At 36.7% G+C, this 15102-nt stretch overlaps 1 protein-coding gene across 1 annotated transcript; it reads right to left on the bottom strand.

The window, feature by feature from the left end:
* Nucleotides 1-5482: 5482 nt before the first annotated feature.
* LOC149197544 (malate dehydrogenase) lies at nucleotides 5483-9934 on the bottom strand. Its single transcript, XM_089405881.1, has 7 exons — nucleotides 9776-9934; nucleotides 7515-7673; nucleotides 7166-7341; nucleotides 6578-6855; nucleotides 6250-6385; nucleotides 5996-6107; nucleotides 5483-5811 (listed from the first exon to the last, which is right to left on the bottom strand). The coding sequence occupies exons 1-7, from the start codon at nucleotides 9816-9818 to the stop codon at nucleotides 5717-5719; spliced, it is 999 nt and encodes a 332-aa protein (XP_089262007.1). The 5' UTR covers nucleotides 9819-9934; the 3' UTR covers nucleotides 5483-5716.
* Nucleotides 9935-15102: the final 5168 nt, after the last annotated feature.

Here is a 15102-nt window from a genome sequence, read left to right as displayed (position 1 = left end):
CATCTGATGTAGGTTCCATCCTTGTGAAGCGGCAAGGGCTATGATCGAGCGGATGGTCGTATATCTGGCAACAGGTGCAAATATCTCATCATAGTCTATACCTTCCTTCTGGGAGAAACCACGAGCAACAAAACGAGCCTTATACTTTTCCGTACTTCCATCTGCTGCATGCTTTATCTTGTAAAGCCATTTGGAAGTAACAACTGTCTTGTCCTGGGGTCTGGGAACTACTTCCCAAACATCATTCTTCATGATAGACTCATATTCTTCGGTCATAGCATCCTTCCATACTTGATGCTTGACAGCATCCGAGAATGATAAAGGCTCATTTTGTATGATCGTGCTCATGATGGTCAGGTAACCCTGATACCTATTAGGTTTCTTACTTTCACGAAAGGTTCCCCGGGGTGCAGCATGTCCTTCAGCATCATCAAGTAACCCCCTAAGCCATGAAGGCCTCTTCCTAGAAGAGGAAGGTTCATATGGAGGAGGATCAATCAAATCCATGGGTTCTTCTACATCAGGCATTAATTCATCATCCTTTTCTTTCAGTTCCCTGGTGTTGGCTTCTTGAGAGCTCCTCAAAGTTGAAAGATTGTTCACCTTGTTGAGATCCATATCTTCATCAAAGATGACATCATGACTAATTACGACTTCCCTTTGACTGGCTACATAGATTCTATAGCCTTTAGTATTTTCACCATAGCCCACGAAAATTCCCTTCTTTCCAGAGGCACCCAATTTATTTATTTTCTCTTTCGGCACATGAAAATATACAGGGCTTCCAAAAATTCTAAAATGAGAAACATCAAATTTCTTATCGGTGAACTTTTCTTTAGGAGCCTTGGAACCCAATGCTTGATGAGGGCATCAAATTTGTACATATACGGCGGTGTTTGCAGCTTCAACCCATAGAAACTTCGGAAGTCTTTGATCATGTAGCATGGCCCGGACAGCTTCCATAATTGTGCGGTTCTTCCTTTCTGTCACACCATTCTATTCAGGAGTATAGGGTGTAGTAGTCTCCCTCTTAATGCCAGCCTCTTTACAAAAATCAGGGAACTCATTAGATTCATATTCAGTGCCATTATCAGTTTTTAAGATCTTGATCTTCTTTTCAGTTTGATTCTCGATTAGGGCTTTGAAGTGTCGAAACCAAGGGAACACTTCATCCTTCTTTTTCAAGAAGTATATCCAGGTCTTTCGAGAATAGTCATCTGTAAAAGTGAGATAATATGAATATCCTCCCAAGGAGTTCACAGGCATCATACCTGATATGTCTAAGTGAACTAGTTGTAATATATCGGAGGTCTTGCTTTGACTTGAAGGGAATGGTCCCCTTTTGAGCTTTCCTTCGGCACATCCCGGACATACACCTTCTTTCTCTACTTGGAATTCAGGCATCCCTGTTACCATCTGTCTTACATCGGGTAGAGCTTTGTAATGAAGGTGGGCAAACCTTCGATGCCAAAGTTCGGACTGAAGCATTGTGTCACAAGACATGATACCTAGCGGACTTCCACCAACCTGATATAAAGAATCAACTCGAAACCCAAGAGTGAAAGCATCTTTAACATTATTTTTCCATATACGTACCTTACCATCGCTAAAGGTTACATTATAGCCTTTGTCTTCCATTGCCGAGATGGATACCAGGTTCTTTTTGAGATCAGATACATATAATACATCTTGTAAGTGAATTGTATTACCTTGATTCAATTTGAGAGAAACATTGCCTACACCTTTCACTGGGTATTTCATGTCATCTCCAAGGACAATTTCCAGGTTAGTTTCTTTCTCTACCAGATTATAGAGTACTTCTTTGTAACCAGTGACGTGTCTTGAGGCACCACTATCAATGAGCCAAATTCCCATTGAGTTTGAAGGAGTGGAGGTAGATAGAGCAGCTGGTAGATAATATTCAGCCTGCTTATTGTCAACAGTGTTAGATTCATACCTCGAATTTCTAGCCTTCTTGAATGGTTGCCCTCTTCCTTAATTTCCCGCATTCCTTTTACCTTTGTTGTTGAATTTTCCATTCCTTTGATTACCATGAGAGGGATTTTGATCATCGTCACGGTGAGAGTCCTTTCTATCAGGGCATTCCCTTGCATAGTGACCTGCTTTATTGCAAATGAAACATCGTCCTTTTCTTCCACCCTTAAATCCAACCTTTCTTTTTTATTTAGACCCAGAATTATTTCTTTTCTTAGCACGAGAAGAAAAAGCAGCAGGAGGACCTTTAGGCAAGGGCATTTCCTACTCTTCTACCCTTGTTTCTTCTTGAATGCATCTAGCCATTAATTCCTCGAAACCAAGAATTACATTATTGTTCAAAAGAGTAGTTCTGAACACATACCATTCAAATGGTAATCCTCCAAGAGTTGTGAGTGTTATTTCTCTGTCAGTAATAGTTTCCCCAATAGATAGGAGATCGTTCTTGATCTTGGTGATTCTTAAGAAGTATGCTTGCATACTTTCATCTTTACCCTTCTTGATTTCCCTCAGCTTATTTCTAAGAAACAAAACTTGATTTGCATCATTAAATTTAAATAAACTCAACAGTCTATCGTATATTTCCTTGGAGGTGTCTAGATCAAAGATGTAGGCCACCAAGCGCTTGTCGATAGAGTCCCCGATGATCTTCTTCGCTTTAATTTCTCCGTTCTTCCATTTGTTTCTGGCAGCAGGAGGGGCATTTGATGGAGGCTCAACAATATTGCCTCTTACATGACCCAACATTCCTTGATCCTCTAGGGTTAGATCGATAGACATCTTCCATCCGTGATAGTCAGCTTTCTCACGGAGCTTGTCTTCGACAGGGAAGAGTGTTAAGGACCCCATAGTTCTTTTAGGATAGCCTTGCCAATCTTCTCTTCGATGATTGCTCTTGCTCTTGCTCGAGCTTTGTCTTCACCTCAGCTCTGATACCATGTTAAGTTATGGTATGTTCTATGCTTATAACAGTTTACTTCTTTTTCTTATTATATTCCACAGATTAACAATCACATGTACATAAAGTAAAGTGCAGATAGAACATTAAACGATCGATAGAAAACAAGCCAAAACAAGAGACACAAGATGTGGCGGCTAGCCAGGGACAAACTCCACAATGTGTGGGGAAACCCTTTGATCAAATCTTCTTTTATCTTCAATAATTCAGCAGAGAGAAATAGTACAATAAATCTGATTCATATCAGCAGTAGCAAACCCTAGATCAACAACATCAGCATTAGCGATTTTATTATCAAACCAGGGCAAACGATATCTCACAAACCAACTGTCAAATCGGCTTGATTCCACCACCAAAAGTTGCGGCTTCAAGAGGAAGTTCAAATGAACCTACAACACAGTTCAATGAAGAGATCTTCTAGTCCACGCAAGTCAATCTTTATTTCTGCAGTTGCAACTTCAGTTTCAGCAGTTTCCGACTTCAAACTAGGGTAGTCAATATCTTGCAAACCGTTCATCAGATTGACTTCATTCCACCACCAAAAGCTGCGGCTTTCAGAAGAGATCCAGATGGACCTACAGCGCAATTCTAAAGAGGAGATCTTCTAGGCCACGCAGGTCAATCTTTACTTCTGCAGTGACAACTTCAGTTTTAGCAAATTCCGGCTTCACATGTGTGAGAGAGGGACCCTTTTCTGCGCAGTAGAGAAGAGACTCATTTATGCGCAATAGATAGAGAGAGATGTGATCAAATGAGTGAGTCCAAATGAGAAAAAATCATCTTATATTTATACACAACGTTCGTGGGTGAATAGATGTGACTATTGGGCTTCTAAGACTACATGAATTGTAAGTTGGCTTGATAATAATTCAATAATCAAAATAAATTCATATCTCCATGAATACTTATCAGAATTGAATGATCTTTATATCAATCCTACACCTCTTGACGAGAGGAATCTAATAAAAATATTATCAGCCATGAATAAGATGACCCACATGAAGTTTTGCCCTGGTTGCCAATTTTAACATGTTCCAACTTGTAATAAGGTCATTTTTAACAATGGATCTTAGATTGAAGAATTGGGGTTTGAAACTTTTTGGAGCCATTTTGAGGCATTAAACAACACTTTTTTGGGTCAAAACTTCTCTACTTTATTGCTAAAGCTAGGGATGATGTTCTACATCTAGATACCTTACCAACGATGTGAAAATCACATCAATCAAAGTTCATATGGAAAAGTTATGATTCTCAAGTTCACCACCTAGGTATGAGTGGATGTTGTATCAATGCCTTATTACACATGCATGTGGGGCTAGCCATTTGTGGGCTTTGAAGAAGACTCTAGAAGGTTCAAACTTGTAACTCTAATTAAAGGTTGAGGGAATTAATGCTTATCCCTAGTTGGTCATCAAGTTGTCACATACCAAACTAGTAGGGGTTCTATTCTATATTATTCTATTTAGTTCTATTATTGAACAAAGCAACTGAGAGTAAGAAGTTAGAAAGCAAAACAAAAAGGGTTTAAGTACATCTTTCTTTACATATTTTCCATACCAAAGAAAACAAAACAAAGCAGCCTCAGCTTTTGGTTGAATTCTCCCATAATTGTGCCTATTTTGTAAGGACTATCTTATCCGAAATAGCTAAGTGTCATTTTTTTATTTTCTATCTGATTAAGAGTTGTAATGGAAGATGACGTTATGGTATTTTAAATTTACTCAGGGATAGGATATTGTAAATCTAGATTAAACTGATAAGAGAGGTGCCAATATGAGAATATAGAAGGTTCAAAAGACTGTTTATGTTGGGCGATCAATTTGTTGATTTACATTTTGACTCGATTACTTCATACTCAATGCACTTGTCTGTATAATTCAGGTAATCAAAGGAACATTCAAGATATTCTTTGGAAAAAGGGCCCGTATGAAATTATAGTAATTATAGTGGTGACATGTATGAAATTATAGTGAGGTAATTTTGATGAACTGTTGCGGTGAGGTTTAAAGAGGTGCATCCTTTAATTACCTGTATAACTCACGTAATCAAGGGGATAATATATATTTTTAGGAAAAGTCCCTAGTTATGATGGTAACAAGCAGGTAACGATAAAATTAAAACATAAAAAATTTCAACTCTTAAAGGTTGTAAAACATTTCACCATTTTATGATGGTAACAATAAATTGATACATAAATGTTTCTAAACCCTTAAAAGGTAGTAAGACATTTCCCCATTTATGAAAGATTACTGAAAGGTAGTAAGACATTTCCCCATTTATGAAAGATTACTGATTGCAGGATCAAAGAAAGATATAACATTACAAACATGAACTTATGACCACTTATCTTCTGAACTCTTAAAAATAACCACATAATAAGCACGTACTCCCAAAAACCTCTTCAAATTCATCATATTAAAACTTGACGTTGTAACCAGCATACTCCAATCTTAGAAAATGATAGATTGACCATGTATTTATTTTATTAACTTCAAAGTTCCTAGGCTAAAGAAATGGCAGGCAGCGAAATGCTAAGAAACTGAAAACAACAGATTTTATTTTGCATACACGTGCTTATATAGTGGAAAAAACAGTCCACTGAAGTGATGTTGTTACAGCAAAGTAACCTTTCCAGCCAAACTAAAATCTGGATAGTCTCTCATATCAGCCATGCCAATACCTAAAGCCAAATTTGGCAATTATCTCACTAATAGCACTTAATTCAAATCAGTTGCTTGAACATATGCATCTGAAAAGGATAAATCAATTTAGGCAAGAATAAGCCAAAGCCTTTTCCTCAACAAGTTCATTTGCAGTGGCATCCAGCTTTTTCCTTGAGAACTCGTTGATGGGAAGTCCTGCAAAGGAACGAAACCTCTTCAAAATGAGAAGAATACACAATATATCAAAAATAACAACTTAGATAAACATATCAAACAGTGGTTTGCAAGTAACCTTCTTTACTTTTATCCCACCTGCAGACAATTCTCAAACAAGCTCGAAATGTGAATCTTGCTAATTTCTGGTCAAAATGGATCTTACCTTGTACAATGGACCAACTCCCATTTTCACAAGTAACAGGATATGAGAAGATAATGCCAGGTGGAACATCATAAGATCCATCGGAATATACACCCATTGAAACAAATGTACCCTGTAAGAAATTACGAACTACCATAGGCTTAGATAACAGAATAAGTAGGATCTTGTGCAAATATAACCATGAAGGTAAGCAATTTGTGATACCAGCCCAAATAATAGCACAATTATAAATCATCTTATTTATATAATGTTACCTTAGGTGTACCAAGCACCCAATCACGGATATGATCACATGCAGAACTAGCAGCAGATAGTGCACTAGACAGCTTCCGTGCCTTGATAATTGCTGCACCACGTTGCTGTACAGTGGTGATAAATTCCCCATCCAACCTGAAAAATATCAACACACATGTTCTCTGTCACAGGTATGCTATCCATCATTGCCTCCAGAACCACATAAAAGAAAAATGATAATAATTTTAGAAATGACAGTCATAGTGACTGCAAAGTGCCACAGTGATTCTTAAAAAAAACCTGTTGATAAATTACACAATATTTGTAACTTATCATGAAAATAATTACCAAGCATCATCTGCAACAAGCTCTCGCACTGGTTTCTCTCCTGCTCCAGTTACAACTGAGGCATGGTAAACGTCGGGATACTGGCTTGAAGAGTGATTTCCCCAAATTATAACATTCTTTACATTACTGACTGGAACGTGTAGCCTCTCTGAAATCTGTCCAAGAGCCCTATTGTGATCGAGTCTTGTCAAGCATGTTACATTCTTCTCCGGAATAGATGGGGCAAACTCTTTCAAAATCAGTGCATTAGTATTTGCTGGGTTAGCAACCACCAAGACCTGACAAACAAAAAATCAATTACCCGAATTAATTTATATCAAGACTATGACTAGTGGGAAAAACTTACAACTTGTGCTTTTCATTGAGTCACTTGATATTCAACCATGAGGGGGCAATGCAAATAGGACCCAGAAAAAAAATCTTTGACAAAACACAATCACATAATATTAGTCCCATAAAAATCTTTAAAAAATTGAGCTGCTTAGCTGCAGAAGGGCACTGCAAACTCCCAAAACAAGGGATATTTGATAAATCTCTATCTATTCCTGATAAATTTTACAATGAAAAATAATTAAAAACTGAATTCACCTTGCAATTTGGAGCAGCATGTTGCTCCAATGCTGAGGCCTGTGACTTGTAGATAGATACATTTTTAGACATAACATCCTTCCTTTCCATACCCTCCTTCCTGGGGAATCCACCAACCATGACAGCTATGTTTACACCACTACATGCTTCAACAGGATCCGTGGTGGCAACAATACCTTTTTCCAACACAGGTTAATTTTTATTAAGGTTCATTCAATCATGCATGCTAGATGGTTTAATACAACAATTAAAAGGGAAAAAAAATGACTTTCATTCATACTCTCACTGTTCATGCAAATAGCAACAGATTCCTCAAATTTATGTAGAATATCTCAAAAATAATTAAAACCTTTCAAAAGAGGGAAAGCAGCATCTATCAACTCCATTTTCACCCCATTCAGAGCCTCTGCTGCTGGAGGAATATCAAGCATGTGCAAGATAACAGGTTGGTCCGGGCCAAGCATTATGCCTCTAGCAATCATAGGCACCAATGCATAACCGATTTGTCCTGCATAATAGATCCTGTTGTCAGAGTCATCCCTAGAAAATATACGAGGAAAGAAGATGACATTGGCACTAGGCAATTTCATCCACTAGATCAGCGAAAAATGGAATTGAGGATGAAATTAAAATATCATCTACTTGCACTCTCTAAAACTGTGTTTCAGAATATATTTGCCATTAAAAGCAGCAACTTTGCTATACTGAAAATCAGAATTTGCCCACTGCTGTAAATACCAAAATGGGTTTCAAAGAATGTGTTTTAAAACGAATGAAAAAACATGCTATTCATTTCAACTTCAAATAGAATATTAGTGATTTTATAAAATTATTATGTACACAGGCAGCCATCATAACTATCGTGCAAAGAACTCTAATGCTAGAGACATGATTCCACAAAGAAAGTTTGGTCTGGAAGTCTTGAAGCAGAAATTGCCAACAAATGTTAAGAATTCAAAAATCATTGTATTTTCGTATGCATCCGTACCATCGGGACAAAGGCATCGATACAGAAGTGGACAAGTGCAACAAGGAAGAACCTGGGCCTCCATGACCCATGGGAGCTTGAGCTACGTTCCTTCTTAGACATACCACACACACCTCCCTATTAGAGGCACCATAAACACTGATTTCATTCCAAGAGTAGTAGGTGAGATCTTAGCAGTCATTGTTATACAGAGAACACATTAAATCGCCTCCATATGAGATATGGTGATTGTTTAAGTGTGGTTCTAAAGAATATACCAACAGAAAAGACCGGTTCATCAAACCTAAAGTGGCATTAGCTCAACAGACAAGAAGTACCATCTGAGTGGAGTGTTTGTACACAAGGTAACCAACAATAGCCTAACATCAAATAATAATTCCTGCCTGATAATCTTACTAGCATTAATGCATTGAACCCCGTAAAATCTCAACAGTTCAAAGCACTTGGCGCTCTAGTACTAGAATGTGTAATATCTCCCAGGAAGTCCCAATGTTGCACCCTTCCTAACACAAGACATCAAAGACAAAGTACACTTCCTCCAGATTATCCAGCTTTATTCCAAATATAACCAGAATGAACTAGGTGACTTCGTAACTGAGATAGTCAACCAAAAGACAAGATCTTACAAACCCATACCGATGGACTGTCCAGTTTTATACCACGGAAACGAAAAACTGTGAAGCTTTATGTCTGAGATGTTGAACTATAGAAATGAGATCTTACAAACCCAGAAGCAAGAGCTCAAAAGCCTAACTAATCATAGACTGACCAGCATATCCCATGAAAACAAAAAAGGACAATGAAAATTCATAAATGAGCTGTTCAAACTCGGAAATCAGATCCTAGATTTCTAATTGAGTTATCCAACAATAACAATGAGATTTTAAAAACCCAACATCCTTGATCAAATCCCAGATTAAATTGGATTTTGGTTCTAAGAAAGGAAGCCCCATAGACCAGCTATATAGGAAACTTATACTTGGGCTGTTCAAACTCTGAAACCAAATCTTCGGAGGTCCTATGTACCAGCTATATAGGAAACTGCATACTTGAGTTGTTTAAAGTCGGAAACAGGATCTTGGCCTCATGACTAAGCTATCAAACCTTTGAAACAAGATCTTAAAACCTCAACGTTCTTGATCAAATCTCCAAATAACTGGATTTTTGTTCCAAGAAAAGAGGCCCTCTAGCTAGCATGTGGGTGTAATTTGGTCCCAGTAGACGCATATGGCCTGAATAGACTGGCAGATGTTTATATCTGTGGGTATGTGGGTGAAAGTTCCTCACCTTTGCCAATCATACTGTGCATAACCTTAATAGATCAAACAATTATAATACCCAGATCAACAGACAGCCATTTCCAATCAAATGTCGCCGAAAAAATTAACCAAAAATCCCTCCAAGATTCCCCTTTCGAACCAAATTAATATCAAAAATGGCCTCAGAAATAACAATTTTCAGTGAAATATTTCAGAAATTCTCACAGATCGCTATGTACACGAATGAAGATTTCAAATTCCAGACAAATCACCTCAAATAAAACCGAAAAGAGGAACACCAGTGAAGCAAACCCGAATAACACTCTGCAAACCAGGGAATGGAATGAAGAGGAAGATACGTACCTGCAGCTCCAGTGACAAGAATACGAGCAGGTTCCTTCGCCATTTCGAAGTGTTGTCTGCTAAACTGGCCCAAAGCAAGCAAATGAAATGAAATTGGTTGAACGAGTGATCTGCCTAGCTACCCACCAATACGTATTTATAGGTATTAAGATAGCGTCGAATGGATTCCTCCGGTAAAAAGGCAAAATTCTGGTAGGGGTTTGACATCATGTGTGTCAGCCCGGAGTGGGTGGATAAGGGATTCCACATTGCTTGTTTCCTTGTGAATTACTTCGTTTGTGTTATTCGAAAAAATTAGGGGAGATATCGTAATTGAATTTTTGAATTTTTGGCCTTAAAAAACAATGGGGATATATCCTGCTGAATTTTTGGCCTTGAAAAACCAATGGCGAAGTATCCTCCTGAATTTTTGGCCTTATTAGAGACGGTTTGTGGATTATGCCATGAGATATCCTCTAATTTTTTGCTTTTATTTCAAATCTGTTTGTGGGTAACATTAATAGACTTGAAATCATAAAATATATACTCTTATTTTTATATTTAACATATTTAAAATTTATATTTATTTAAATAGGTTAATTAGATATTTAAAATTTATATTTATTTAAATATGTTAATTATGTTTATTTTGAATGGTTAAGAAGCATGCTTGCTTGTTATTCTTTTCATTCAAGTTTAATTTCCAATTTCAACTTTGTGATAATACTAATTAAGATTTTTCTGTTAAGTATATTTATTTCTTGAAAATCAAAACATAAAACGAATAAATTTATATTAATATTTTTAATTAAAAAATATTTATTTCTTGAAAATCAAAACATAAAATGAATAAATTTATATTAACATTTTTAATTAAAAAAAAATATACATGGGTAGGTAAGACCACCCACTGATATTTGAAGGTTGTAGTTTAAGTATTATATCTTTTAAAGGTTTTGTAATGATATTTTCCAACTACATTTATACAAAATACAATAGGAATTTGTTGGAATGTCAAGTTTAATATGTTAATTCTGCACAATCCAAGTGCCCTAAGAGTTTTTCGAGTGTTGAATCCATTTATGTCTTTAAAATTTGATTTTAAACAAAAAAAAGACATGATTTGACCAAAAATTGTTTCATCGAATTTAGGTCAAAAAGTCCAAAACATATAATAGTTAGATAACATTGATTTGAACCGATGACCTATCACAAGAAGTGTCACACTAGGGATTTGAACCAATGACCTATCGCAAGAAGTGTCACACTAGAGATTTGAACCAATGACCTATCGCAAGGAGCGTCGCAATGGGAATTTGAACCAATGACCTATCCCAAGAAGCATCGTAATGGGGATATGAACCAATGACCTATCTCAAAGAGTGTTGCACTAGGGATTTGAACCAATGACATATCGCAATGAGTGTTGCACTGGGGATTTGAACTGGTGACCTATCGCAAGGAGCATCACAATAGGGATTTTAACCGATGACCTATCGCAAGGAGTGTCACAATGGGGATTTGAACTAATGACCTATCTCAAAGAGTGTTGCACTAGGGATTTGAATCAATGACATATCGCAATGAGTGTTGCACTGGGGATTTGAACTAGTGACTCATTGCAAGGAGTGTCACGTTGAGGATTTGAACCAGCGGCCTATCACAGGGAATGCCTTGACAATACATGCATTCACCGTCAATTTGAAGCCTTGTGGTCTTTAATAATTTAGTGTGAGGTGTATCCATGACTTATAAGGTGCACAGCCCTTACAGGAATTGAACCTTGCCCAATAGTGAAAATCTTCTCCCTTTTCATTATTGGATCTAAGTCATTTAGATTACATTTTACAATAATTTAATTTAAATAACCATTTACATTTTTTTATTAAATATATTCAAATGTATAATTTAGTTTAAATAATTACATTTTTGCTATAAATTTTTCACCTCATTGTCAAAATACAAGTTTATGATAGCCTAGTCTAAATTGGTGATGATTTCACCTAAAAAATGATGGTTTTTCCAACATGATTTTGACAAAATCCTGTGAATTTTTTTGGAAATCCAAGTTACAGTTGTCAAGTTTCAGAATTTTAGGTGCTCCAAGGGTTCTTAAGGGTGCTAAATCCATTTACACCATTAAAATACAATTCAAACAATCTCAATTTCAGATTTTTTGAAATATATATAATCAGATTTCAACAAAAAAATCAATGTCCATACAAAATCATCACTTGCTTAGACAAGTTTGATGATAATAATGTAATTAGCATTCTTTTAAATGTATATTGTATTTACCAATAATGCTATTGTATTTTAGCTATTATCTTAAAATATTAATGAAATTGATTTAGATATTATTATATTAAGAGACATAATTTTATAATTTAAATAAGAAGGCAATGTATTTATAGTTGTGTATTTGTTATATAATATTTAAGTAAGTTTTAAAATAATTAAAGTGGTTTTAATGATTAAAAATATGAATTTAGATATGGTAAGGGGTGACCAATTTTTATTTAAAAAAGGGAAATTAATTTTTTCTTTGCTATCATAATTTCATCAAGAATTAAGCTCATCATAATGGTTCCAATATGTTTTTCAAAGGGTTTTAGTCACAAATGGGGGGCTTAATTTTGAACCAAGTCTCTAAGCACATGGGAAGGACTTGGAGTCTCTAATTTGTTGCATGTAAGAATTAATTATCATTATGGGTTTTCGTTTTCTCAATTTATGGATCTTTATATGTAAGGTGGGATAATGGGATATGTGGTTTAATTTAAGAATTTGAGTTTTTATTTTGGCTTCTATCTTACTTTTTAATTTTAGATATCAAGATTGTTTTTACATCACCTTCTTTGTTTGATCACTCTAGTGACAACTATTGGACCCCACCCTTTGCTTTACTCCACCCACTATTTCATGAAATCCTAGAAGTTTTGCAGTTACCAAGCAAATATGGTAAGATTTACCTCTCCATTATGGACATTACTTAAGTGGTTTGGTTTTGGGGGTGCAATTCTTAGGTTACTTTAGGCCCCCTTTTCTTGGTTAGGTTTTGGTTTCGAACTTGATTAGATTTGTGGATTGGGGTTAAGGAAGTATTCCCCCAACCCCTAGTCGTGTGTCTTCACTCCACTTCTATTTTCCCCTTTAGTCTATGTTCTAGCAAAAATTGAGTTAGAATTATCAAAGAAAGGATTTTTAGCTGCACTCAGAATCTTGTAGCCTCCTACTCTGGTCATTTAAGTATTCTTTGGGCCTTATTAATTACAAGCATAATTGTGAAAGATTCAGTGTGTATGGATTCCAAAGATCTTCAGGAGATCAAAAGGATCCTTTATCGACATGAGAAAACTCTCTAAGATAATAATATAACTCTCCTTTCAAATTCCATCAATGTTCATGAAAATGAACAACATTGTGCTACTCATAATGTAAACTTCATGAATCTTCTCATTCAACAAAAACAAAAATTAGATGTGCTTGAAGTGGAATATAATATGCTTCACAACTTGGTTCTTAACCTAGGTGAGGACTACCTATCAATTGCTTCAAATCATTGAATATTTGTTAACTCAACTCAAGGTGATCCCAAAGAAGAGGAGATTGTTTATCGATCCAAAGGAGCCATGGAAGTGAATTCCACTCCATGGGAGGATAGGGAGAAATTACTAACCAACATGTTTTTAGTTTAGGCTCTAAGTTTTTCAAATTTGTTTATGTCTTGGGTGTTTTCTTTTGTAGTATATTCATGTTAGTAGCTAGAATGTATCACTTATAGCCAAATGAAAGCTTTTCTATGTAAATTGTGAAAGTTGTAAGTGTTATTTACCACATCAAGTATTTTTGTATGCTTGTCTATAACTTTGCTATAACCATTTTAAAATAATATTTTCTATTTTTAATTTTTAGAAAATTTAGTTTTCTTTTTAAAATTATAAATTTCAATAAACCCCCCAGTGGGGGTGGAAGAGAGTGGTCACATTGGGATTGAGGGTGGGGAATAGCTCCTCTCATTCACTCAACTAAGGGACATGTGGTTTGTTGATGGCATACAATATGGGTCGCATAGAAGGTTCGAGATTATGGGTGATAGCCTTATATGTGGGCTAACAAGAGTGGTATTATTGTTTGCAAGTTTGGTTATGGGCATACGAGAGGGTGGTGGAAGTTGTGAAAGGTTTGCGCAAGTCGTCAACTTGTGCATGCTTCTTCATCTCTGGTTCTCTGTAGTAAAATTTCTCAAATGCAAGTAGAGAATCCCTTGTGGTGTTGTTGGCAGTCATATGTGCCAAGTTTGGGATCCTGGTGAAGTCGAATGCTAGAGTTTTCTATACCATTGGCAAGGTTCTGTGCAGAGGGGACGATTCCGAAATTGGGAAGTTGGTGGAGGGTTTCTGAATTGGGACTATGTTGTGGATACTCTAGTAAGTCTTTTTGGTTACTCCTTTGGCATTCATTTTCACGCCCCTTAGCAGAAGATGGAGATAGGAAGTTAGCAGGTAGAAAATGCATCAAGCCCAAACTCTAGTTCTATGTGTTTCCTTTTCCAATAATTTTGTAGTGAGTGGGAATTCCTAGATAGTGTTTGGTAGCAACAAATTCTCTCTTCAGCCTAGGAGCTTTGGGTCTTCGATTTTTCTCGTAGAGCTTTCAGAACATCATTCCTGCTTTGGGGAGTGTCAAGTCTCTTGGATCAAGGTTGAAATTTTTGAGAGGAGGAAGTTTGCATTATTCTGTGGTGGAAATTTTGAAGGGAAAGGTGGCAACTCTTACAGGAGGCTACCTTTCTTAAGCAAGGTTTGGATTTGGCATTATTGAAACCTAGTTGTTGGGTACCAGGATCTAGTGTGGCGGTTGAGTCTCCACATATTGTTGGACATATGAGAGTGGTCTTAGTGGGTTGGGGTTAGTTTGATCATGTACAGGCAATGTGGTCGAGTGTAGAGAGTGTTTGGTCCTAGAGGGCAGAGGGTAGAGCACCGAGGGGAAGCCGAGGATTTGGGGGGGAAGGTGAAGTGAAAGCAGTGTTGGAGGAGGAGTTGGCCCTTTCTCCTAGACATGTTGACCTTCTTCCTCCTTTCGATGCCTTGTACTCTCAGCTTCGACACATCACCCATCTTCTGGAACAGTTGGGACAAAATCACCATGATGATTGCAATGAGGTCATAGGCTTCATGAACGACTGGTAGCACAATCAGTGGAACATGCAGGATTGTTTGGCTTCACTTCGGTGGGGCTAGAGGAGACTGTCAAAGTGACTGGAGCACTTGGAAGGGAGAATGGCTCACATAGAATTTCATGTCCATGGTGAACTTCGACCTCCATATTTTCCAGGTAATGAA

This window comes from Pinus tabuliformis, chromosome 2_2, assembly GCF_031772625.1.
Source record: "Pinus tabuliformis cultivar Carrire ecotype Pingquan chromosome 2_2, CPIR1, whole genome shotgun sequence".
Taxonomy (NCBI): domain Eukaryota; kingdom Viridiplantae; phylum Streptophyta; class Pinopsida; order Pinales; family Pinaceae; genus Pinus; species Pinus tabuliformis.
This window is presented reverse-complemented; position numbering and strand designations above follow the sequence as displayed.